At 37.1% G+C, this 19,778-nt stretch overlaps 1 protein-coding gene across 4 annotated transcripts in view; it reads right to left on the reverse strand.

Annotated features, from left to right (window-relative positions):
- Window positions 1-19,778, reverse strand: part of SATB2 (SATB homeobox 2) — a 180,544-nt gene that overhangs the window by 43,753 nt on the left and 117,013 nt on the right. For all 4 annotated transcript variants that reach the window (XM_025039435.1, XM_025039434.1, XM_025039433.1 and 1 more), the window contains 2 exons: window positions 11,482-11,694; window positions 7,273-7,428 (listed from right to left, as the gene is read on the reverse strand). In XM_025039435.1, the coding sequence (XP_024895203.1) occupies window positions 7,273-7,428; window positions 11,482-11,694 (369 nt within the window). The remainder of the gene's footprint in view (window positions 1-7,272; window positions 7,429-11,481; window positions 11,695-19,778) is intronic.

Here is a 19,778-nt window from a genome sequence, read left to right on the forward strand (position 1 = left end):
TTTCCAGCTATCTCTGGGCATGCCTCACATTTCTACGGGTGTGTTTGTAAAGACTGATGCTGTAATTGAGAGTAATGAAAATTTTATTTCAGAACAACTCTTTAACCTCTGTTATAAAGGGCTCGAGTCAAGAGGGGATTTCATAAAATCTTGTTGCCCTCCTTACCATAGATATATGGGATACACATAGCTATCTAATAGTACGGAAATCTGGCATGAGTTTATGTAAACATGCATACATATACATACATACATACATAAGAACATGCACCTGAAAAAGCTGGCAATGTTTATTAAGAAGATGAATGAATCTGTAATCTTGTACTTCTCCACTTAAATACCAGAGAAAGATTAACAACAAAATGTACTAGGCTAAAATATCAAGCAGAGAACAATTAAAATATTTGCAGTCCCTGACTTTAGGTCCAAATTTCAGCATCCCTATGACAATACCATATATTGTGCAAACTGCCTCCAAATCTTATAAAAAGCAGGGGGAAAAAACAAACACAGGAGAAAACTAGGAATGACACTTTTTTTGAAAGATAGGGGCTGGGACTAGGGTGAGGCAAGAAAGCAACTAGTGCACAAAATTTAGAGAGTGTAGTTTTGAAAGTGTATGCCACCTCATATTTTGCATCCTAGGACCTAGCTTGCCTCACCCTAGTCTTGACCTGGTGAAGAATGATAATTAACAGTCTCTATGGCAAAGTGGTAGGAACTATTCACAGGTACCAACATTCTCCATCAGTAAGAACCCTGCTTTAACTCCATGTCTTCTTTGCAAGAGGGTAGGGAGAGTACAGAGAGGTAGCTTTAATACATCAGCCTGATTTGCTTCAAAGTTACATGCAAGTTTCCAAAGGTGCCATGTCATAAACAGGCAAAATAATGCAATTCAAGATTGCTGCACTTGATAAAGGTGCGCTTAAAACCAGTACATCCACTTTAGCAATGAGTGAAATGTTTCTGACATTTTAAAACTTGTATATGAATTCTATAATTAATCTCTGTGGATATCTAATTAAAGACTCCCCAAAAAAGCTAGCTTTAGGGAATGAAACCTTAAAATAACTAATTGTAGGTGTAGTAAAAAAGAACCCAATTCCTCACTATAAGGTTGGTGTAAAAACTGAGGTCTTGAGGGAATTTCTGCTGATAATATCTCACAAGAATCTCATCCTTTAAGACTATGCCAAGAGAAAAAGGAAGATAATGCAGGCACAACTTGACAAGTAAACATCGTTATGTTGACTGCCTACTTAGTTCGGCATTTGGGAATGTTGAGAAATCTCTACTACTCAGCATAATAATTTTTTCAAATGGTAATTATAGTGTGTATGTATATGTATATATGTGTGTGTATGTACATATAGGGTTAATATACACACATATAGTTTTAATACCAATTTTATGGTAGACCCTGAAACAGTAGTATCCATGACCCAGTTGACAAGAGTAGAAACTTCTCCTTGATAGGCTGTCAAGATGACTGTCTTCCAAATAAACCTGCCCAGCAACAGGGGCAGCTGCTCAGGCAAGGATGCATGCCTCTTTTTAGTCTGCCTTACATGGGGAATCCAAGATGGCAAAAGCAAAATCATTGTGAGTGGGACTGAGATAACCAACTCATTTTACACAGAGCATCCTATAGCCAGTACTTCCTGTCATTTTTTTACACTAGAGAGATGGGGCAGCCAAAGCTCTACTTCCAATAGCCTGAGCTATCCCAGCCCCAATAAAGCTATCTCCATAAAGGAAACTTAACAACATTAATGTCAAACCACTTTTGTGCAAAGTGGTAATTCTTTGATCCTTGTACAACATTTTCTAAAGGCTAAGAAACTAAATAATAAGACTAAAGATAATATTTTATACTTCGTAAATTTACTCTCCTACATGAAAAGTAGGCCTTAAAAAAAGAATTGAATTTTTAACTTGTATTATGTGTCATACAGTATGATCTCAATTAGGATATAAATACACATGTGTACACCCATGTACACACATACACATTAGAAGGAAAGACTCTAAAATGTTAACTATCTCTGGGTTGTGGAATGATGGGTGACTTATGTTTTTCAATTTATATTTTTCTTCATTTTCTGAATTTCCTAAAGGGAGGATGTGAGTACTTATTCATAAAATAGAGATTACTTCTTTTTCAAAATATGTACAACTAAATTGTGCCTGGGACATTTTTAAGAAGACACGCAAAAGCAAAAATTAATATGGTAACCCATGACTGAATGAAGAGAATATTTTAGCATATACACTGAGTGTGATATAAACTTCAATAGCAAAGAGCAGTAACAGGAAAAAGCAAACTGAATAACATATTCATTATTTTTCTCTATGTAGTCTGTCTTTCCTTTACTTTGCTTTATTTTAAAAGGACCTGCCACAGAGACCGGTATATTTTAAATCATTTAGCCTGTTAAGCAAATTAGATCAACTATAAAGAGAGATTTTATAATAAATATGTCCATAAAACCTGAGCTTGTAATCTATATCTAAAGCATAAGTAGCCTTATACTTAAGAATACAACTTAAGTCCGTAGGTGGTAACATGGAATACAGGATTTTTGGCTTGGGGTTTTTTTTTTTTTTTTTTTGGTAGAAACATAGCAATAAGGAATATAGGTCAGTACAGAATCTACTTGATACTAATGTATATGAAGCATAGAACCTACTGAAACCCAGTCGCCATAGAGAACACAGCTTCTAAAGGGAAAATGATTTCAGAATTTTGTATTGGAGGCCAGAAACTCATCTTCCCCAGCTGCAGTGGGACCACAGTTGTGCCTTGACATTTCACTTCTGCATGTAACAGGAGTAAGGACTTGCCTATCCTCGATCCTAGTGGTAGCTTCCATAGTTTGTGAGCCTGGGAAAGAGCGCATGGCAGGGACAGGAACTCAAGGATTGGCAGAGGTCTTTAAATATTGGTGGAGATGAAGACATCCTTATGTCATCTCTTCTGACATCACTATGGGTCTCTGATTACTACCACATCACTCTCTTTCTTTTACCCCAGCAGCATCTGGGGTTGGCCCTGTCATTACCATCATGAGATTCACAACCAGGTTGTCTGTTTCTCCATTTTGCAGTGTCTCAGCTTCTCTGTTTTCCTAATACAGAAAGCCAGCCACTTCCACCCCACCACACCCCACCCAAAAGGCAAACCCAATGCCTTTATGAAGTTTTTGCTCATTTGTTTATTTTTATTTTTTTTAATGAGGGCAAGGGAGAATAGAGATTAAAATAATCCCCTTCCCATTCCTCTACCCAAACCTACTAGGAAAAGACAGTCACATATGTGGAGTTGAGTCTTTGGATATACAAATAATAAAGAAGGGCTCACTCTCCTTTCAAAAGAAACCTAACTTTAGATCATCCTTGGCATTCTATGAGCAGAACTACTATAAGCTATAAAAAAAGAGAACAGGGTAGGATATGAGATAAACAATGAATTAGTGTCCAGGGAAAGGGGATGTCAAGGGAAAGAAATGTGGCTGAGGATGCTGTTACAAAGCACATGGCCGGCCCTGGAGGACTGCAGTGGGAGAACCCAGTGCTTACTGTGCTTCTTTCTGGATTTCTACTTCCCAGATAACATGTGATAAACTACAATTAGGGAAGAAGAAAGAAAGCAACCCTAAGAATGTAAAAGAGATAGAAGCTATCAAGGGACAAGGATGTCCTGTGGCCACTCAGACTGCACTCTGAGGCGTTCATTCCCTGGTGGCCCTTTGCATTTAAGGGTCATTCTGAAATTATGCAGAAAATGTCCTATATTCCTACACATTATGGCTCCTACTAAGGATCCTAATCAAGAGAACAATTGCTGACCATAGGACATCCTATCCCATGAAGACCAATTTGAGTATTCTGCAGAAAGAAAAGGGAGATAATCCTCAGGATACATATGTGTGGGCACGCGCATGCGCGCGCGCGCGCGCGCGCGCGCGCACACGTGTGTGCGCGCGCGCACGCGCTCGCGCACACACACGCACGCACGCACACACGCACACACACACACACACACACCTAAAATTGGTCCTAAATTGAAAACGAAGGAAAAGTGAAAGGTAAATGTGCATAAGCATAACTTTCCCTCTTATGTTTTTCTTCTGCTTTTCCTTTTTCTCTTCTCCCATGAAGAAAGGGGCAAGTCAGACAGGAGACAGTCAATGAAATAGGATAACAGACTGGCCATGCGTAACAAAGGAGCTGGAGCTGATCCAGAGGAAGAGACTGTCTATGAACCTACAAATGCATCCTGATGTAACACTCACACTAAGGAAACACACACTTTCCAGTAATATATTTCCACCAACAGGACCATAGGCAAACTGCAAAAGTCTGTCACCTTTTCAACTTCTTTTCTGAACCCCTCCTCCTATTGTGTCCCTAAGCACTTATAGCCCCCAAAGATCTTGCTCCACCACCCTCAGTCTAAGATTTTCCTTCCTTTTTCCTCCTTCTCATTCGAAGCTTGCCTAATCCACAGGCAATGTTAGGTATTATTCTTAATGGCTGATGACAGCAATCAAGACCAAGGAGTGAATGAGGTTTTATGGAGGGTTAATTTCTATTTAAAAAAAAAAATTAAAAATGTAATGGAAGGAATGATTATATACATTTGAACTAGGCCTGTAAGGCTCCAAGCCTACTCCAGTTCACAAGCGTTCCTGGTTAAAGGTTCTCCTGATTTCACCTCCAAGAGAATAGAGAGCCCTTGCTCTTCATCTCCCTCTTCTGTCACTCTAATAACTTCTGACCCCTCCAAAAAAATATAACACAGGAAGGAAAGGGAATGCAGGAGAGTAGGGGGAAACCTTTATTCTCTCAGTCCTCATAATCCAATAAAGAGGGTGTGGCCACTTCCCACTGCAGCTTGGAGAGGGTAAGTACTTTAGCCAAAGTCCCATTATTTTATATCTATCTATCTATCTATCTATCTATCTATTGCAGCTTGGAGAGGGTAAGTACTTTAGCAAAAGTCCCATTATTTTATTGATATATATGTATCTCTTATGGATATGCACCAAATATACAGGCAAGGTACTCTATCTATCTTATGGATATGCACCAAATATACAGGCAAGGTACCAAATCACGCAATTGATTTCAATAAATAAGCTATTTATGAAGAAAATATTAGTACTTACAAAATGGAGTGAATAACTTATGTTAAACTGCCTTTGAAACTATCAGTTAAGTTCATTTAGCAGAGTACCATTTAAAAAACCTTAGCACCTGATTTGCCAACTTTGCCAGCCATTTACAATAAGGTTCCCCATTCAAAAACAAGAATGTGACCACTGCCCCTAAGAAAAAAGGAAAAACTTCAAAGCACCTTCTTTATCGCCACTTAAACTAAATCTCACCCTTCAGTTTAATTCCCAGAATTACATCTTCTTCCAGATTCTACAAAATCAGGGCTACTAAGTTCTTCAGGAGGCATCAAAAATTTGGAGAGCTAAGTTTGAGCCAACTGGCAAACACGGCTTTCAATCAGCCACCTGAATTATTTTTGGAGGCTGGAGGCAACACCATTTCCAGAAGCCATGGTGCCAAGTCAATAGGAAGATTACAGGCATTTTGAATTTAGTTCTCAGACTGTGGTCTTCAGTTTTTCTTGAAATCTTCTTATTTAAAAAAAAAAAAAAGAACTGAGTGAAACTTTGATATTTACGTCAAGTCACGACTAAAGGGCAGGTTTGCAAAATCAATTGTGTAGCTTTTATACTCACTGCACATTTACCACATATGTCCTTTATTACACAGTGGAAAACCATTAAATGCACAGTAGTTTTGCCAAGTGGCATTATGCATTTAACAGCTTTATTCGTTTAACAGCTCCAACTCTCATTATATTTTGCCATGTGGTACATGGGATTTTTTATGCATTTAACAGTTTAGGAAGGCTCCATGGTATTTTTTTTTTTTTTCATGTATTTCAGACTATGGTTGGACATCCTATCTTAGCAAACTGCATTTCGGTGATTTCATTGAGAAGTAAGAATAATCTGGAAAAATTACTACATTGAAATTGAAAAGTAAAACAAATAGTTCAATCCTCTTGAAAGTTCCTTGATATTCTATTCCTTTCCCTTTATCAACATCTGAAAAATAACTTAAGTCAGGTTACTGCCAAACTACAGGTAAAAAATGCTAATCCCAAACCATATAATTAGTCTAAATATAGCATTTACCTATATATAATTTTTAAAACTTAATTTTTATTGAAAACCTTCTTGCTTAATAGAAATACAATATTCGATAACATCTTTTCTTTGTAGCATACGACAGAAGATCTGTTAGGGATATGATGGACCATTTTACCGCTCATACATGTAGGGATGAAAACATTTGTCATGAAAGGACACAGAAGAAATCAAGCTCAGAATCAAAAGACTCCCAAAATTATGCTTTAGCAAACTTGTTTCCTCAACCCTGAATTAGGTAAATGTTCATCTCAGGAAAATAAGTAGGCACCTCAACCTAACCAATTCCAGGATAGGGTGGTAGTTGTCCCTTTAAAGAAATTGAAACAGACAGTAGATTCCATCAACTGTTGCTGCTTTCAGAAATATAAAAAAAAAAAAAAAAAAAAACCTAAGCATCTGTCTACCCTTTTCCCTAGAGCATTCCATTCCCCATAATCTCAGCACTCTGAAAAACTGCGCTGGATAAGCTTCTATGTTTTCTGTTAAAGATTTTAGCACTCACTCTGGACTCCCCTACGTGTGTTTCCTCCTGGAAAAACAACTGTATCCTATACATAAAAGAAACACCTGACATCACAAGGTGTCTCTGGGGCTGGGGAACAGTGGTTATTATAACAAAGTCAGCCATTCCCTTGGTGGGAATAAGAGAGGCGATGAGACCTAGCTAAAACGTGGTCTCTGAAAGATCCTGTTTTATACATACTAAGTTTTGCTCAAATACCAAAGAGGGGAGGGGAGGAGGAGAGGGAGAGGGGAAGGATAAATAGCAGTGTTTAGAATTAGGAGAGAAATCATTCAGGGCTCATTATTTTTCAAAAAAGTTCTTTAAAAGAAAAATATCTGGGTTTTGAATTAGTCTCTATTCTGAACTCCAGTGGAAATAAAAGCAAACCGTAGAGCAAAAGGCAGAACATGACAGGTTCCCTAGGGATTATTATTGTTATTATTATTATAGGAACAGATGTATTTTTATTGGTAGGAGGAGGAGAACAGTCTAATTCCAGCTCTCGCTTTTACTCTTTTAAAAACCACTCACCTGACTTTTATTTGCAGCCACTTTGGCAAACAGGGCTTGAGACACCTTGGCCCTTTTCATCTCCTGTTGGATCTCGTCATAAATGGCAGCTGTGATGTTGACGTTGGCGCCGTCCACCTTAATGGGGAGGTCTGTTGTCGGTGTCGAGGTTTTGGCCTACCAAGAGACCATGAAAATAATAATTTAAAAAGTGCTACATTCAGCCCAGCCATCTGTGCAGAAATTATCAAAGGATTTCAGTCAGCTGATGCCAAACTGCATTAGCTACAGAGGGACACTTCCTGTCCATTATTCTAATCAGGTTAATTGTGATTGGAAATAATTGCAGTGCATTCCTATAGGACACACAGCGTCCTATAAACTCTGTTCCTTCCCTCACAGTATCCTAGACAGTTCACAGATAGGATGGCTACTCTGTAACTATAACCCATCACCTAACTGCAAAACAAGCCCATAAACACACACACACACACACTCACACACACACACACACACACATGTGCGCACAGTTACCTTTTGGAAAATAGCACACCTTGGAGGAAGAGCCAATTCTTCCAGAAAAAAATGAATAAATGAGTAGAGGTCTCTAAATAATAAATTATTACTCAATTTAATGCACTCCCCTGAGTCTCTCTGATTCTTTATTAAAGCTTTACATATGTCATTCGAGTATGTATGGTTTCTCATCATTATCATCATTATGCTTCCCAGACAGTCACCTAATTTCACCTAGGAAATCAGTGGAAATGAAACAAAATTTCATTTCATAAAACTAGGCTTCAGAATGCCTTTGCTGTGCCGTTTTCATTTTCTTAAACTCATATTGTGGTTTTATGTATTCTGCTGTGCTCGTTTTAATTGAATGATTTCCCATCAGCTTCAGAGACAAATGAAGGACAATACAGAAGGTGTCTGTACTTCTTAGGGTTAGGATAACCCTAAAACATTTGAATCTACTTGATCCAAAAGACTTCAGAGCATTCGTTCTGGTGTGTGATGACAGGGGCCTGGGCAGCCTTCCCAGGACCTCTGGCAGCAGGACTCTAGGAAAACACACCCCAATCCCTAGGCTTGTGAACATGGCCAGCTGACTTAGTCTAAACTGGGTTTGTTTTTTGGTCCGTACTCACCCTAAAATCACAAACCAAGAAGGTTGTCCCCAAATCATTAATGTCCCTCTGTGGATGACCTGAGCAGGTTTGGGGAAATACATGGCATGTAGTTTGGACACTGTGGGGTCATTGTCAATGCTTTCTTGAAGTTGGAATTATGTCCCAAATTTCCATGAAGGCTTTGATTCCTAAGAGCACCCAGTGACTTTTGCCATTCTCCTTTGACCTCCCTGTCTCATACTATTTTCTAATTACTGCAAAGAAATAAGAATATTTTATGCTGTACTTTTTATGTGTCGGGCACTCCAAAAAGTGTTTTACTTTTATTCATTTAACTCAAGAACTCAACGAGTTAGAGATTATTTTCATTTTACAGATGAAGACAACTGAAAATAAAATAGGATACTTAACTTACTGGAAGGACATGCAGCCACAAGTCAGACAACCATAATTTGAACTCAAGTCTTTCAGGCTCCAATGCATGGGCTTGGGACCACTCTGCTAATGTGCCTCCAAAATCTCCAATTTATACCAGTGCTATTTTTTACAGGTATCTTCTTGACCCCAAGTTTGGAGTCTTCCTGTAACAATCCAATTCTGTCACTTTTTAAAAGAAATTGCTTTTTCTTCTGAAAATTTCTAGTTAACCCACAGTACATGTTCTAAATGCACATTTTAGCATTGTGAAGCTGCAATTACCACCAGGTGCCTTTCTCACCTCACATTTTCTTACTAGCCTCATTGACTATCTCACCTGACTGATCCAATCTTCTCTAGAACCTTGGAGGCGAAAATGAAAGCCCTCAGGCACTAAAATATATGGTTAGGAGCCCAGGCCATGGAATCAAAATAACCAGAGTTCAAATCCCAGCTCTACCACTCAGCCATGTGACGTTACACAAGGAATCTAATGCATCTCAACCTTAGTTTCCTCATCTGTAAAATGGGGATAACAATGCAAAATGGTGACAATCCAATTCATGCAAAATGCTCACAATGCCTGATACACAGTAAGTGCTCAATAAATGATCTTTCTTATCCTTGTATTGTTGTTTTATTATTAAGTGCATCAAGGAATGCTGGAGGTTTAATTTGAAACTTGAAATTTCTCCAATTTGTTTTAAACCAATAATAAAGTGCTGATGGGGTCTGGAAAATAATCTCCATGCAAGGTAATCAAGAAATGTTTTAAAAGACTTTAATAATGTCCCCTTTCACAATGTTTAACCAATAGAAAAAGCAGACTGTTTCAGAGAATATGAAATGCCAGTGCCATGACTGTATTCTCAAAAACATTTTGAGGAAAACATTTTATATTTATTTTCAGAAATCCCAACACTGCGAAATTAAATGACTGATTTATATTTGTCCCAAAAGAGCACCTTTATTTAGGAATTTTCTAGATAGGATTTTCTATTGAGAAAAGCAAAATACTGACCCAATGTGGCCTCGTAAGTTGGTCTGGCTCTGAAAGTTATCAGGTCTTCGAAAAGATGTCTAAAATATAATCTTGCTAGAAAAATACTATGAAGGAGCAAGAAACAAAACATAGACCTGTGTGATTCTCTAACAAGAGTTACCTGGTTTAACAACCAAGAAGTATGGCTGGACTCTCCTATAACGGTTTAATGGACTTCAAAAGTGGCAAAAATATTGGTAAATTTAATAGAAGTAAATATTAGTGCAAATTAACAACTCACCCAACTCAATAGCTCAATATGTATGCCCCAAAATTGGAAAAAAAAAAATCCAATAAAAAAGCTTGATTACACTCTTCCAAAGCAAGCAGTCAGGAGACTTATTTTTGGTCTAACAGTAACTAAAACTCATAATTCACTAAAGTCTAAAATGTAAGTATCACAATTTGGCAGTGCATCATAGAAAATAATCTTCAATTAAAAGTCTATTGCAGAGTGCAAAATTATAAAAAGTTAAGATGTGTGAAAAAAATGGATGTATTTGAAAGAGCTCAAATATTTCTACTAGAATAAAAGTTAAGATGTGTGAAAAAAATGGATGTATTTGAAAGAGCTCAAATATTTCTACTAGAATAAAATGGATGTATTTGAAAGAGCTCAAATATTTCTTCTATGCTCAATCAGTTCCTTGGAACTTACCAGAAAACAAACTTATTAAAAAACCAAAACTACATCTAAGCAAAAAAATCCTTTGGTTTCAAAGTACCCATTTTTCTGATTTGTACAAATGTGTATCTGCTAAATGTTTTGAGAACTGTCACTCAGAGGGAACTCGTAACCATCAGTAAATGAGATGGCTTTATCATAAATCTATTGAGTAGTAAATTTAAGGGAAATAGGCAGTAGGTAGAAATGAATGGACTCAGATCTGAATTGTAAATGACTGACTTCAGCCTTTGATGCTTTAGTTAGGATCTTTGAAGCACACAGCATTACCGGGTGTATGCATTTGAAGGAGGAATTGAGAACAGAATGTGTTTAAATTGTGGAGAAAGGAGGAATGGAAAGCTGAGTCACAGAGTCCTAGGGGAAATCACCCTAGGAAGCAAAATAATGAAGGCTTAACTTTCCACTACCATTTTCTAAGGGAACATTGAATAATCCCATAGTCATTTTAGCTGCTGCATATGCATGCTTCCAACACACACAGGTTTCTACCACCCCCATTTTGTCTTTCTCAGATTGCATAAAGCAGAGCTTGGACTACTCTGTCAGTCCCCTGACCCCAACTACCTTAACCCCATCTGAATAAATATACAATTTAAGGAAAAGCAGTGTGTTTGCTATTCAAACTCAGCTTCAACACCAATCCCCTAACCCCTTTGATAACTAAACCACTGTATGCAGACATTGCTAGCCTACCGCTCCATCCACTGCTGCTCTCCTGCCATGCGTGGAAGAATGGTACTTTGTTTCTAAAGAAACCAAAATGGCATGTGATATAGGAAAAGGATAACTACTTTTATATGGTCGGTTTCATATCCTCTGATTGACATGTTCAGTGGATTAAGAAATCCTTGAATTATATCTCTTAGTTTCAGAGGGAAAACACAGTTTATCAATGAAGGCAAGATACTTCCAAAGCAAAGAGTGAAGAGTCAGTGGAGCAAATATCTCACCTGAGGAGTTCGGGAGGAGCTGGGACTGCTAGAGGCTGATGAGACCATGCTCACATTGGGGTTCATGCTCCGCTCTCTCTCGTCCTGGTATATGCGATCCCGCTCCACTTCCGGCAGATTGAGGAAATTCTGCATGGCCCTCAGGTTTACCAAAAGAGACTGAGAGGCTGTCCGAGGATCTTCTTCCTTACGCAGAATCTCGGACAACAATCCCTGATTAAACGGAAAAAAAAAAATTTGGCCAAGTCACATCTGCAGGTGTGTGTGGTTTCTGTCTTCCACCCCTCTCCCCCATTATTTGTTTGATGTAACCAGCTGGCTGTGATGTCAAGAACTTCAGTCTAATTCTTGAGGGTTCTCCAGCAGGAAGATTTGGTGGGAATGTGCTTGCCTTCCGGGACTGTGCCTTATTTTGGACCATTCTATTCTGACACTTTATCATCACTATAATAATCATTGGTATACAGAGATGCCAGCTAGCAAGGTAGGCGCTTGGGAAAAATTGTGAAGCTGCAATTACCACCAGGTGCCTCCTACAAGTATTTCAGGAACTGTTAGAACTCTCTCTGCTTGAAACTGGGAACACTTGGCAGTCCTGCTCAGCTTTAAAAATCTGCCAAGTTTGGTAAATTTAGTTCCGACATTTAAACAGCATGGGAGATTTACATCGAAAAGAAAAAAAAAAAGTTTGGCTGAATTTCTATGTGACTGGCCACTGTTTTCAATATAGTTGTTTCTTATGGCAAAAAATAAAAAATAAAGACACAAAGCGAATGGCTATAATTTGTGTTAACCCTCTGATAGCTTCTCAATCCACACACATAATAGACATTCTTGCATCTGTACCACAGGACACCCAAACCATTTTAGGAGATGCCTAAGCCCACCATTAAAGGAGTGGAAACGTAGTCACTTCCGGAGAGGGGCTAGAGTGCAACATCGGAGAATGCCATGATAGGCTTCCTGAATGTGTGATTTATCCAACTAGAAAGCTTTAAGTAGAGATTAGTATTTTCATGTGCTCTTGATGACAGAATTCACAAAGAAAAGGAAAAAAAAAGACAGGTCTGGAGAAAAGTAGTATGACTCAAAAAAGAGGCTGAAGACCAGAATTGGAACACTGTAATACTTCCATTCTGCACACTTATTAGATTATCACACAGAGGCATCTTTTTACAGTCCCAGCTAACATCCCTGCTCAGGGCAGTGTGAGATCAGGGCTTGGGATCATCCTCCAGGAAGAGCTGAGATGCTAAACTAACCTCTGTATCTTAGAACAGATGGGGCAACCCGAAACCATGAAAAGTAGATGCCAAGAACATTTCCACTGAGGGGAATATTTACGCAAAAGAAACACTATCAGATTTTGTAATATATGGCTTAAATATAAAAAGGCATTGGATGCAAGAAGAATATGCCATCTCTGTTTGGCCAGAAATCTTCAGGGTAAGGTTGACGATCTCTGAAGATGAAGTAATGCATTATAAATTAGTGAAGCGAATGTCATTTACAGGAATGTGCATCACAGAGTTATCAGCACTCCAAGAAGGTAATCACCACTCAGAACATCACGTAAGACAATTTTACTGTGAGGAATCGACAAGCCAGGATGCCATCAGATAGTTTCGCAAACTAACTCATGTTAGTTTGATTAGAGAAGTCTTTACAAATGAGAATAAAATATGCCATACAGCGAAGCTAGAAGAAGTAGGGCTGGAGACCAGTTAATGAGTGTGTGTCTGTGTGCATGCATGCTCACGGAAAGGGCAAGGTAGAATGTATATGTAAAAATACCTACTGGTAAAATGATTCTAAGAAAATCCAGATTTCTTGTCATGCTTTTAGAAGCAACAAGTGAGACATCTGTCTTCCAGAAAATGTTATACAGTCTAAGTACTGATTTTCTTTCTAAAATTAAAAGTCAGTTCTGCCTTAAGTTATCCTACTTCCATTTGCACTAAGCAAGATGAAATATTAATAAGAAATTTGTTTCTAAGATAAAAATCTCCAAATAAATATGTGGAGAGGCAAGAGGGAAGTGGATTTAAAATCAATACTAATTTCCAATACCAATACGATGCTCCGATCGATATTTTCTGAGCTTTCATTAATGATGAACTCTGCACATAAAGGATGAGTTGGTCCCCTCCTCCACCTCCTCCTCTCTCATACATAATTTTAGCATTTTAATAAATCTCAGACTATCAAATTTAGATGAGTTTTAGGGTCTATATAGCTATATCCTTCATGCTACTTATTTATAATTATACTTGAGATACCTGAAAAGCAAAGTTTGTAAACTTATTCTTCTTTCATAAAATTATTTTCACAAGTTGTAGAGTAGAGTATGGCTAAGATTTTTCAAACTACATAGTAAAATAACAAAAACTATTGTTCTAATAGACCAGGCTCAAAATTCTAAGTTCGTTCATTCCTCATCAATTAAAAAAAAAAATCACTCTGAAGCATAGAGTATTTTTGTTTCTTGTTTTGCTTGGTTTACTTTTTTTTTTTTTCCGACACTTAAATTGTAGAGTTCCTTCCCCTGCATTTTTTGCATGTTGGACAACTTTATAGGGAAATGAATCTATCTTTAAGAAAAATCAAGACAAAGCATCCTTGTAAATGACTGCTCATCAGTGTCATTTCTGAAGGGAATGAGACACAATATTTGTGTTTTAAAGAGCTGGTAGAATATACTGTCGCCTCTGTTTCATTTGCCTAATTGAAGATAAAGTCTCAAACCAACAAGGTGGCCAGTGCCGCCTTCATGTATTGCCCCAGAGAATGAGAACCCTGTTCTAAATTCTTTACTTAAGGTCTCATCTGTGTAGCCATGATCCCAAAGCAGATTCTTTTTACCTCAGACATTTTCAATAACAAGTAGCTAACTGGTGGGTGCAAGAAGAGGTTTAGTTGTTTCATTGAGCCTTTTTCATATTGGTTATTTATAATCTTTTAACTATTTAAACTGGGATGTTTAAAAATAGAGTTCAAATTCTGCAGGCTCATAAATATAAAGGGATTTTAGTTAAAAATCATCATAGGGGAAAAAAGTCAGAAAAAAAATCTATGGCATAATTTAAATATACTACAAATCGCCCCATCTGATTATCAAGATAAGTAAACGTTTATCATATTGAAACTGTCTTGAATAGAACATAAATTAATAATTTATCTCACATAAATATTTCTAAAGCCCTTGCCACTATATTGTCTGGCATTTAATTATCAACCAGACAGGCAGGAGGTATCACTTGAACATTCCCATTATGCAGCCTGAGATATAGAGAACGTGGCATGGTGCCTGGGCACTGAAAAAAAAATAAGATGTACTTTTATGAATAGACAGGTCATGAATATTGAGAATATGAAAATTGAGGGAAATTAATAAATTAACCAGAATATTGCTTATTAAACTTTCATATCGGTAATCATATTAAAACGTATTGCAAGTATTGAGTAAAGTAGCCATTAAGTATTTTCCTCGTTGTAGGCAACAGAGCCTTCTCAAGGGAGAGGTTAAAACAATTCCCTCCTCATTATGAACTGAGGTTATGTAAGAACAGGAACATGTTGACTGAAAAGGAGTAGAATGAACAAATGCACAGGATAGAAAGACACTATTATAGACAAATAGCTCTTGGGTTATAAGGGAGTTGGGAAAATAAGAAAACCTCAAACCGGCCTTCTCCCTAGCCTTTTAATGGGGGACTTTGTAAGCTTCATATTATTTCCAGCACCAGCAGAGAATATCGTGAGGTTGGCAGATTATTCAACAAAAGCAAAATAATTCAAAATGCAAAACAAGAGATAATATAATGCCATCTAGTTTGGTTAATATAGGTTATCTCCACAGACAAAACATTCAATTTTTAAAAGAAAAAAACTGATGTATTTATTATTTGTAGTATTAAATAATATTTATTTGTAACAAATTAAGTGACTTTACAGTTTCTAAATTTGCAATTTATGTCGATGAACTTTCTTACACTGAGCTTGAGCCTCTCAGATCTACCTCCCCAGGCCACTCAAGGGCTGACTGCAACAGTTAAAGTCATTCTTGACCAGCTTTTAACAGATACCCACTCTTCACAGCTCTCACACCTTTGGTAATTCTCTAGGATTAGGTGTTACCTCCCAATGATTATCTAGAGAAACCCAAAATTCAATTTACCTATTACCAAAGAATGACAGGTGAGTCTATTAATTCGTTTCTTATTTACGACTTGGTACAAAGCTCAGAAAGGAATGAGAAGATTAAGACACAGATTCTAATGCCAAGGAATTTACTATATGATGGTTTATAGAAGCACAATGTAAAAGATGACAAGTGTCATAAATTCCAGATAGAACTAATGCCATTTCAGTTCAGAAGAGGATGAATGTATTGTCAACTGCAGGACTCAGGGAAAATGCATTGGAAGAGGTGGTACTTAATGTGGCTGGGATTTGAAATATACACAGTACATGGATACAAAAATAATGGTGAGACCCAGCAAGAGGGAGGATGAGTGAAAGATTGAGCAGTGTTACAACATTTGAAGAAAAAGAAAGAGCATGACTAATCTAGAATATCAAGAGAAGTTTCTGTTTCATTAAAAGCTTCAAAAAAGGGAGTACAAAAACTGATAAAGCAGTAAGAGACATTTTGAAGTGAAAATAATAGTCCACATTAATATAATTCTGAACTACTGGAGTATACACAAACTAACTAGCAAACATTACCCCCAAAATGAAGTGATATTAGATAATCTGTTCAGCCTTTTTGTCACCTGCAACAAATTAGGCTTTCAATATGCAAAACATCTTCCTTCCAGAAAAACAAATGATCATGATTCCATTTAATTGTAATTTAATGAGGCATAATTTATTTTTTAAAGTGATATACACCAGGTGTGTACTGAGGAAACTAGCCCAGCCAAACCCTAGTGCTTTTCTTTGGGAAAAAAAACCTCAAACTAGCCAGAGACTATTTTCATTTCTGTAAATTATATTTCTGTTTGTGGAAGTTGAAGTCAGAGGTATAAAGGGTAACTTGCAGTGTTCATATATTTATTATAACATATAAGTTTAAAGTAACTCAACCTCCCCATCCCCCCCTAAAAAAAATACTCACTTATCATATAAAGCAACTAGTTTGGAAGTGTTGGGTTCCAATCTAAACAAAGGGAGATATTGAATGTCACAGAAATCCCAAAGATAGCTTAAGTGACCTGTATACTGAGTCAAATTGTATGCTTGACACTTCTTTAGAAACATTTAGACTGGGTACTTTAGAGAAAATAAGTCCTATCCCCTCATAACATGTTGTAATTATGAATTATTTTTGGTTGTATGAACAAAGTACACAGGCTATATAATGACAGTCCTCCTCAGAAATCAATTTATATCTCTTGAATTGAAACATATTTACTATTTAGTGGTGAGTCTGAAATATACTGTATTAGGTAATAGTTATATATCACTGTAAACAAATGATGTCATACCAATCAACAAGGTTAAAAGGCACGAAGACTCTCATTTTACAGATAAAAATTACAGAGTGTCAGAAGTAGAAGGGGCCTTGGCACTCATGTGGGCCAAGTCTGCTTCCTGCCCCTACGTATGACCTATCATACACTTCCTTTGAAACATAAAGTTAAAAAAAAAAGTTTCCTTCAAAGGTAATCTTCTCATTTCCCCACCCCTTTTGCATGCTTATGTTAGCCTTAGTTTTCACACAATTCTGAAGTGTCTGGTTCCAGCTGACATGAGAGACAGAAACTGGTATCCCCTTAAGGAGACTAAGTAATACCAAATTCTTGCCCTCATCATACAAAGTGAACTCTTCAGATGTCAGTGGTAAATGTACAGTTAATTGAAGCTGTGAAATCGGCTGCATGGCTGCAGGAAGGACTGACAGCCTACCATTTGAAAGCTGACCTAACAGAATCAGTTCCCTCCTAATCTCTGATCTTATTTCTTTTTAGACACTTCTGAGAGGCACTGCCCCTCTGCTCGCAAATATAAACAGGTATCCCTAGATCATATATTCATAATCTACAAGTCCTCTATGAACTTGACTGCTGAAATTCATTTGTGTAATTCTAAAAATACTCAAACCCCTTCACCTCCTCCCTCGAGCACTGCTTAGCCAAGAAGCCAGAGTATTTAGTCTGATTTGAATAAAAGGTATACAGGGCACAACAATGACAATTTGATTTTTATTATTACAGATGATATGTTAAATCCTCAAAGAAAATGATGTTATTGCATTAGTTTAATAAAACTTCTCTTTTATTATAATATTTCTTTATTAGGAAAGGCAGCCTATGCATGTAGCATTTTTGTAGGATAGGGGTGGATAAAATTGAGCTTCTAAAGGGAATTAATATACTCTGCAAATATTAAATGCATATACAAGAGTAACATTTGCAGATAAATGTTGCTGCTGCAGAGATGTATTCTGTGATACACTAAAAGACTGTGTATATGTGTATATGTATATACACTGCAGTTGGCAATACTTCCTCCTTTGAATGGGAATGGTACTAGTTCTATCTTATTTTTATGACACTTATCATCTTTTATATTGTGCTATAATAAAACCTCTTCTCATCATATAGTAAACTCCTTGGGAACAGAATCCATATATTTTTTGCTTAGTGGTTAGTTGGGGATATACTGGAATATAGGGCTCTAAGAAGACATCAAACATATATTTTTCATTTTTCTGAGAATTGGGGGTCCTATCCTTGCTGAATAGCCAGCAGCAGACCCTGATGGACTACGTATTAAAAGCCTGATTCACATGTAAAAGATCGATTTGGCTTCATCAACTATGAAGTAGGAGATAGCAAGAAGCATTTTTTTCTGTGTGAAAGATCAAGATGGCATTGAGCTATATGCTAGAGATGAGGTGGAATTCTCAGTGATTCTTAATCAGAGCACTGGCAAGTGCAGCACTTGTAATGTCTGGCGACTCTGTGAGGCCCCAAGGCTGTTGCAGCTCCATGACCTGATAGGTTGGTCCATCGCTTGAAGAGCATCACTCTGGATGTTCTTTGCCTGTGTTCCTTTTCTAATGGTTCTCTATCAGCCAAGGGGACCAGATAACTCAATGGGATTTGGTGCAGAAAGAAAGGTCTGTCAGGCTGGTGTCACTGACAAACCACATTCACAAAGCACATTATTAATCTACTACGATCAAGTTAAGGGGATTCTAGTGAAGGGTTTTGAATATCTCTCTCTTATCCCTCCCAAAATCTGGAATACTTATTCTATTGAGCTATTATACTGGTTTTAACACCATCCTCGTGTTATGTTTTAAAAAGTAAACAAATTTAAGAAAACCATTTTAAAATGAAAATAAATAAAAATAAATAAATAAAAGCCTGACTCATCTTACACTCAAGATCTTTTCATTCAACTTATTGAAAACAAAAGATAATGGGAACTAGAATTTTGGGCCATGCTAACTCCATTTTAGAACAAATACTCCATATAACCCATATCTGAAATTTATTTAATGAAACATTTTCATTACAGACAGCTATCTAGTATATATAATAAAACTTTGCTTGTGACACCTGACATATCACGATACAGAAAGAATGCAGCACAAAGTGAGTGGGTGCAACAGAATATTCTTGAAACCAAAACAGTCTGCACTTTATTCACTGCAGTTTCCTGTCCAAGCCACACCTGAACACATACAACAGAGGAACTCAGCCCAAAACAGATTCCTGGCACCTTTACTATTCTATACGTACCTAATTTATGTAATGATAGATGCAATTAGACCAACAATTCTATCATTTTCCTCTTTATTCCTTCTCTCATCTTTAGAAAATCGCAGGTACTGGAATGGGGGGCTATAAACAACCTATCGAATTTTGTAAACATGCTAGCACCAAAAAGTGAAAGCAAATAGAGAACTGAACAGGTTCCCCTTGGAAGCATCTTACCAGTGGTGTCCTCAGCTCTGGGCACATACATGTTTTCCACTAACACCTCAAGTACCTGGCACCGTGACTATGTATTCACAAAGTTTTGGGCCCCAGTTACTCATGTTTCCACGAGCATTCTATGAAACAACTGTTGGCAAACTGTCCCCTGAATTTACTAGCTTTGGCTATCTCATCAAAACATTGACAAAAATAATACTTTCTAAAGACAACAAAACAAACCAAAGCATACATTTATTATTTATATATTGAATGTATCAAATGCATTCAAATATAAGAAGTAAAGCAGTCTATTAAAATGCAAGTTGACTCTGTCCCGAAACAATTGTAAAATATTATTTTTTCCTG

The sequence above is a fragment of the Pteropus alecto genome, unplaced genomic scaffold, assembly GCF_000325575.1.
Source record: "Pteropus alecto unplaced genomic scaffold, ASM32557v1 scaffold3, whole genome shotgun sequence".
Lineage (NCBI taxonomy): Eukaryota > Metazoa > Chordata > Mammalia > Chiroptera > Pteropodidae > Pteropus > Pteropus alecto.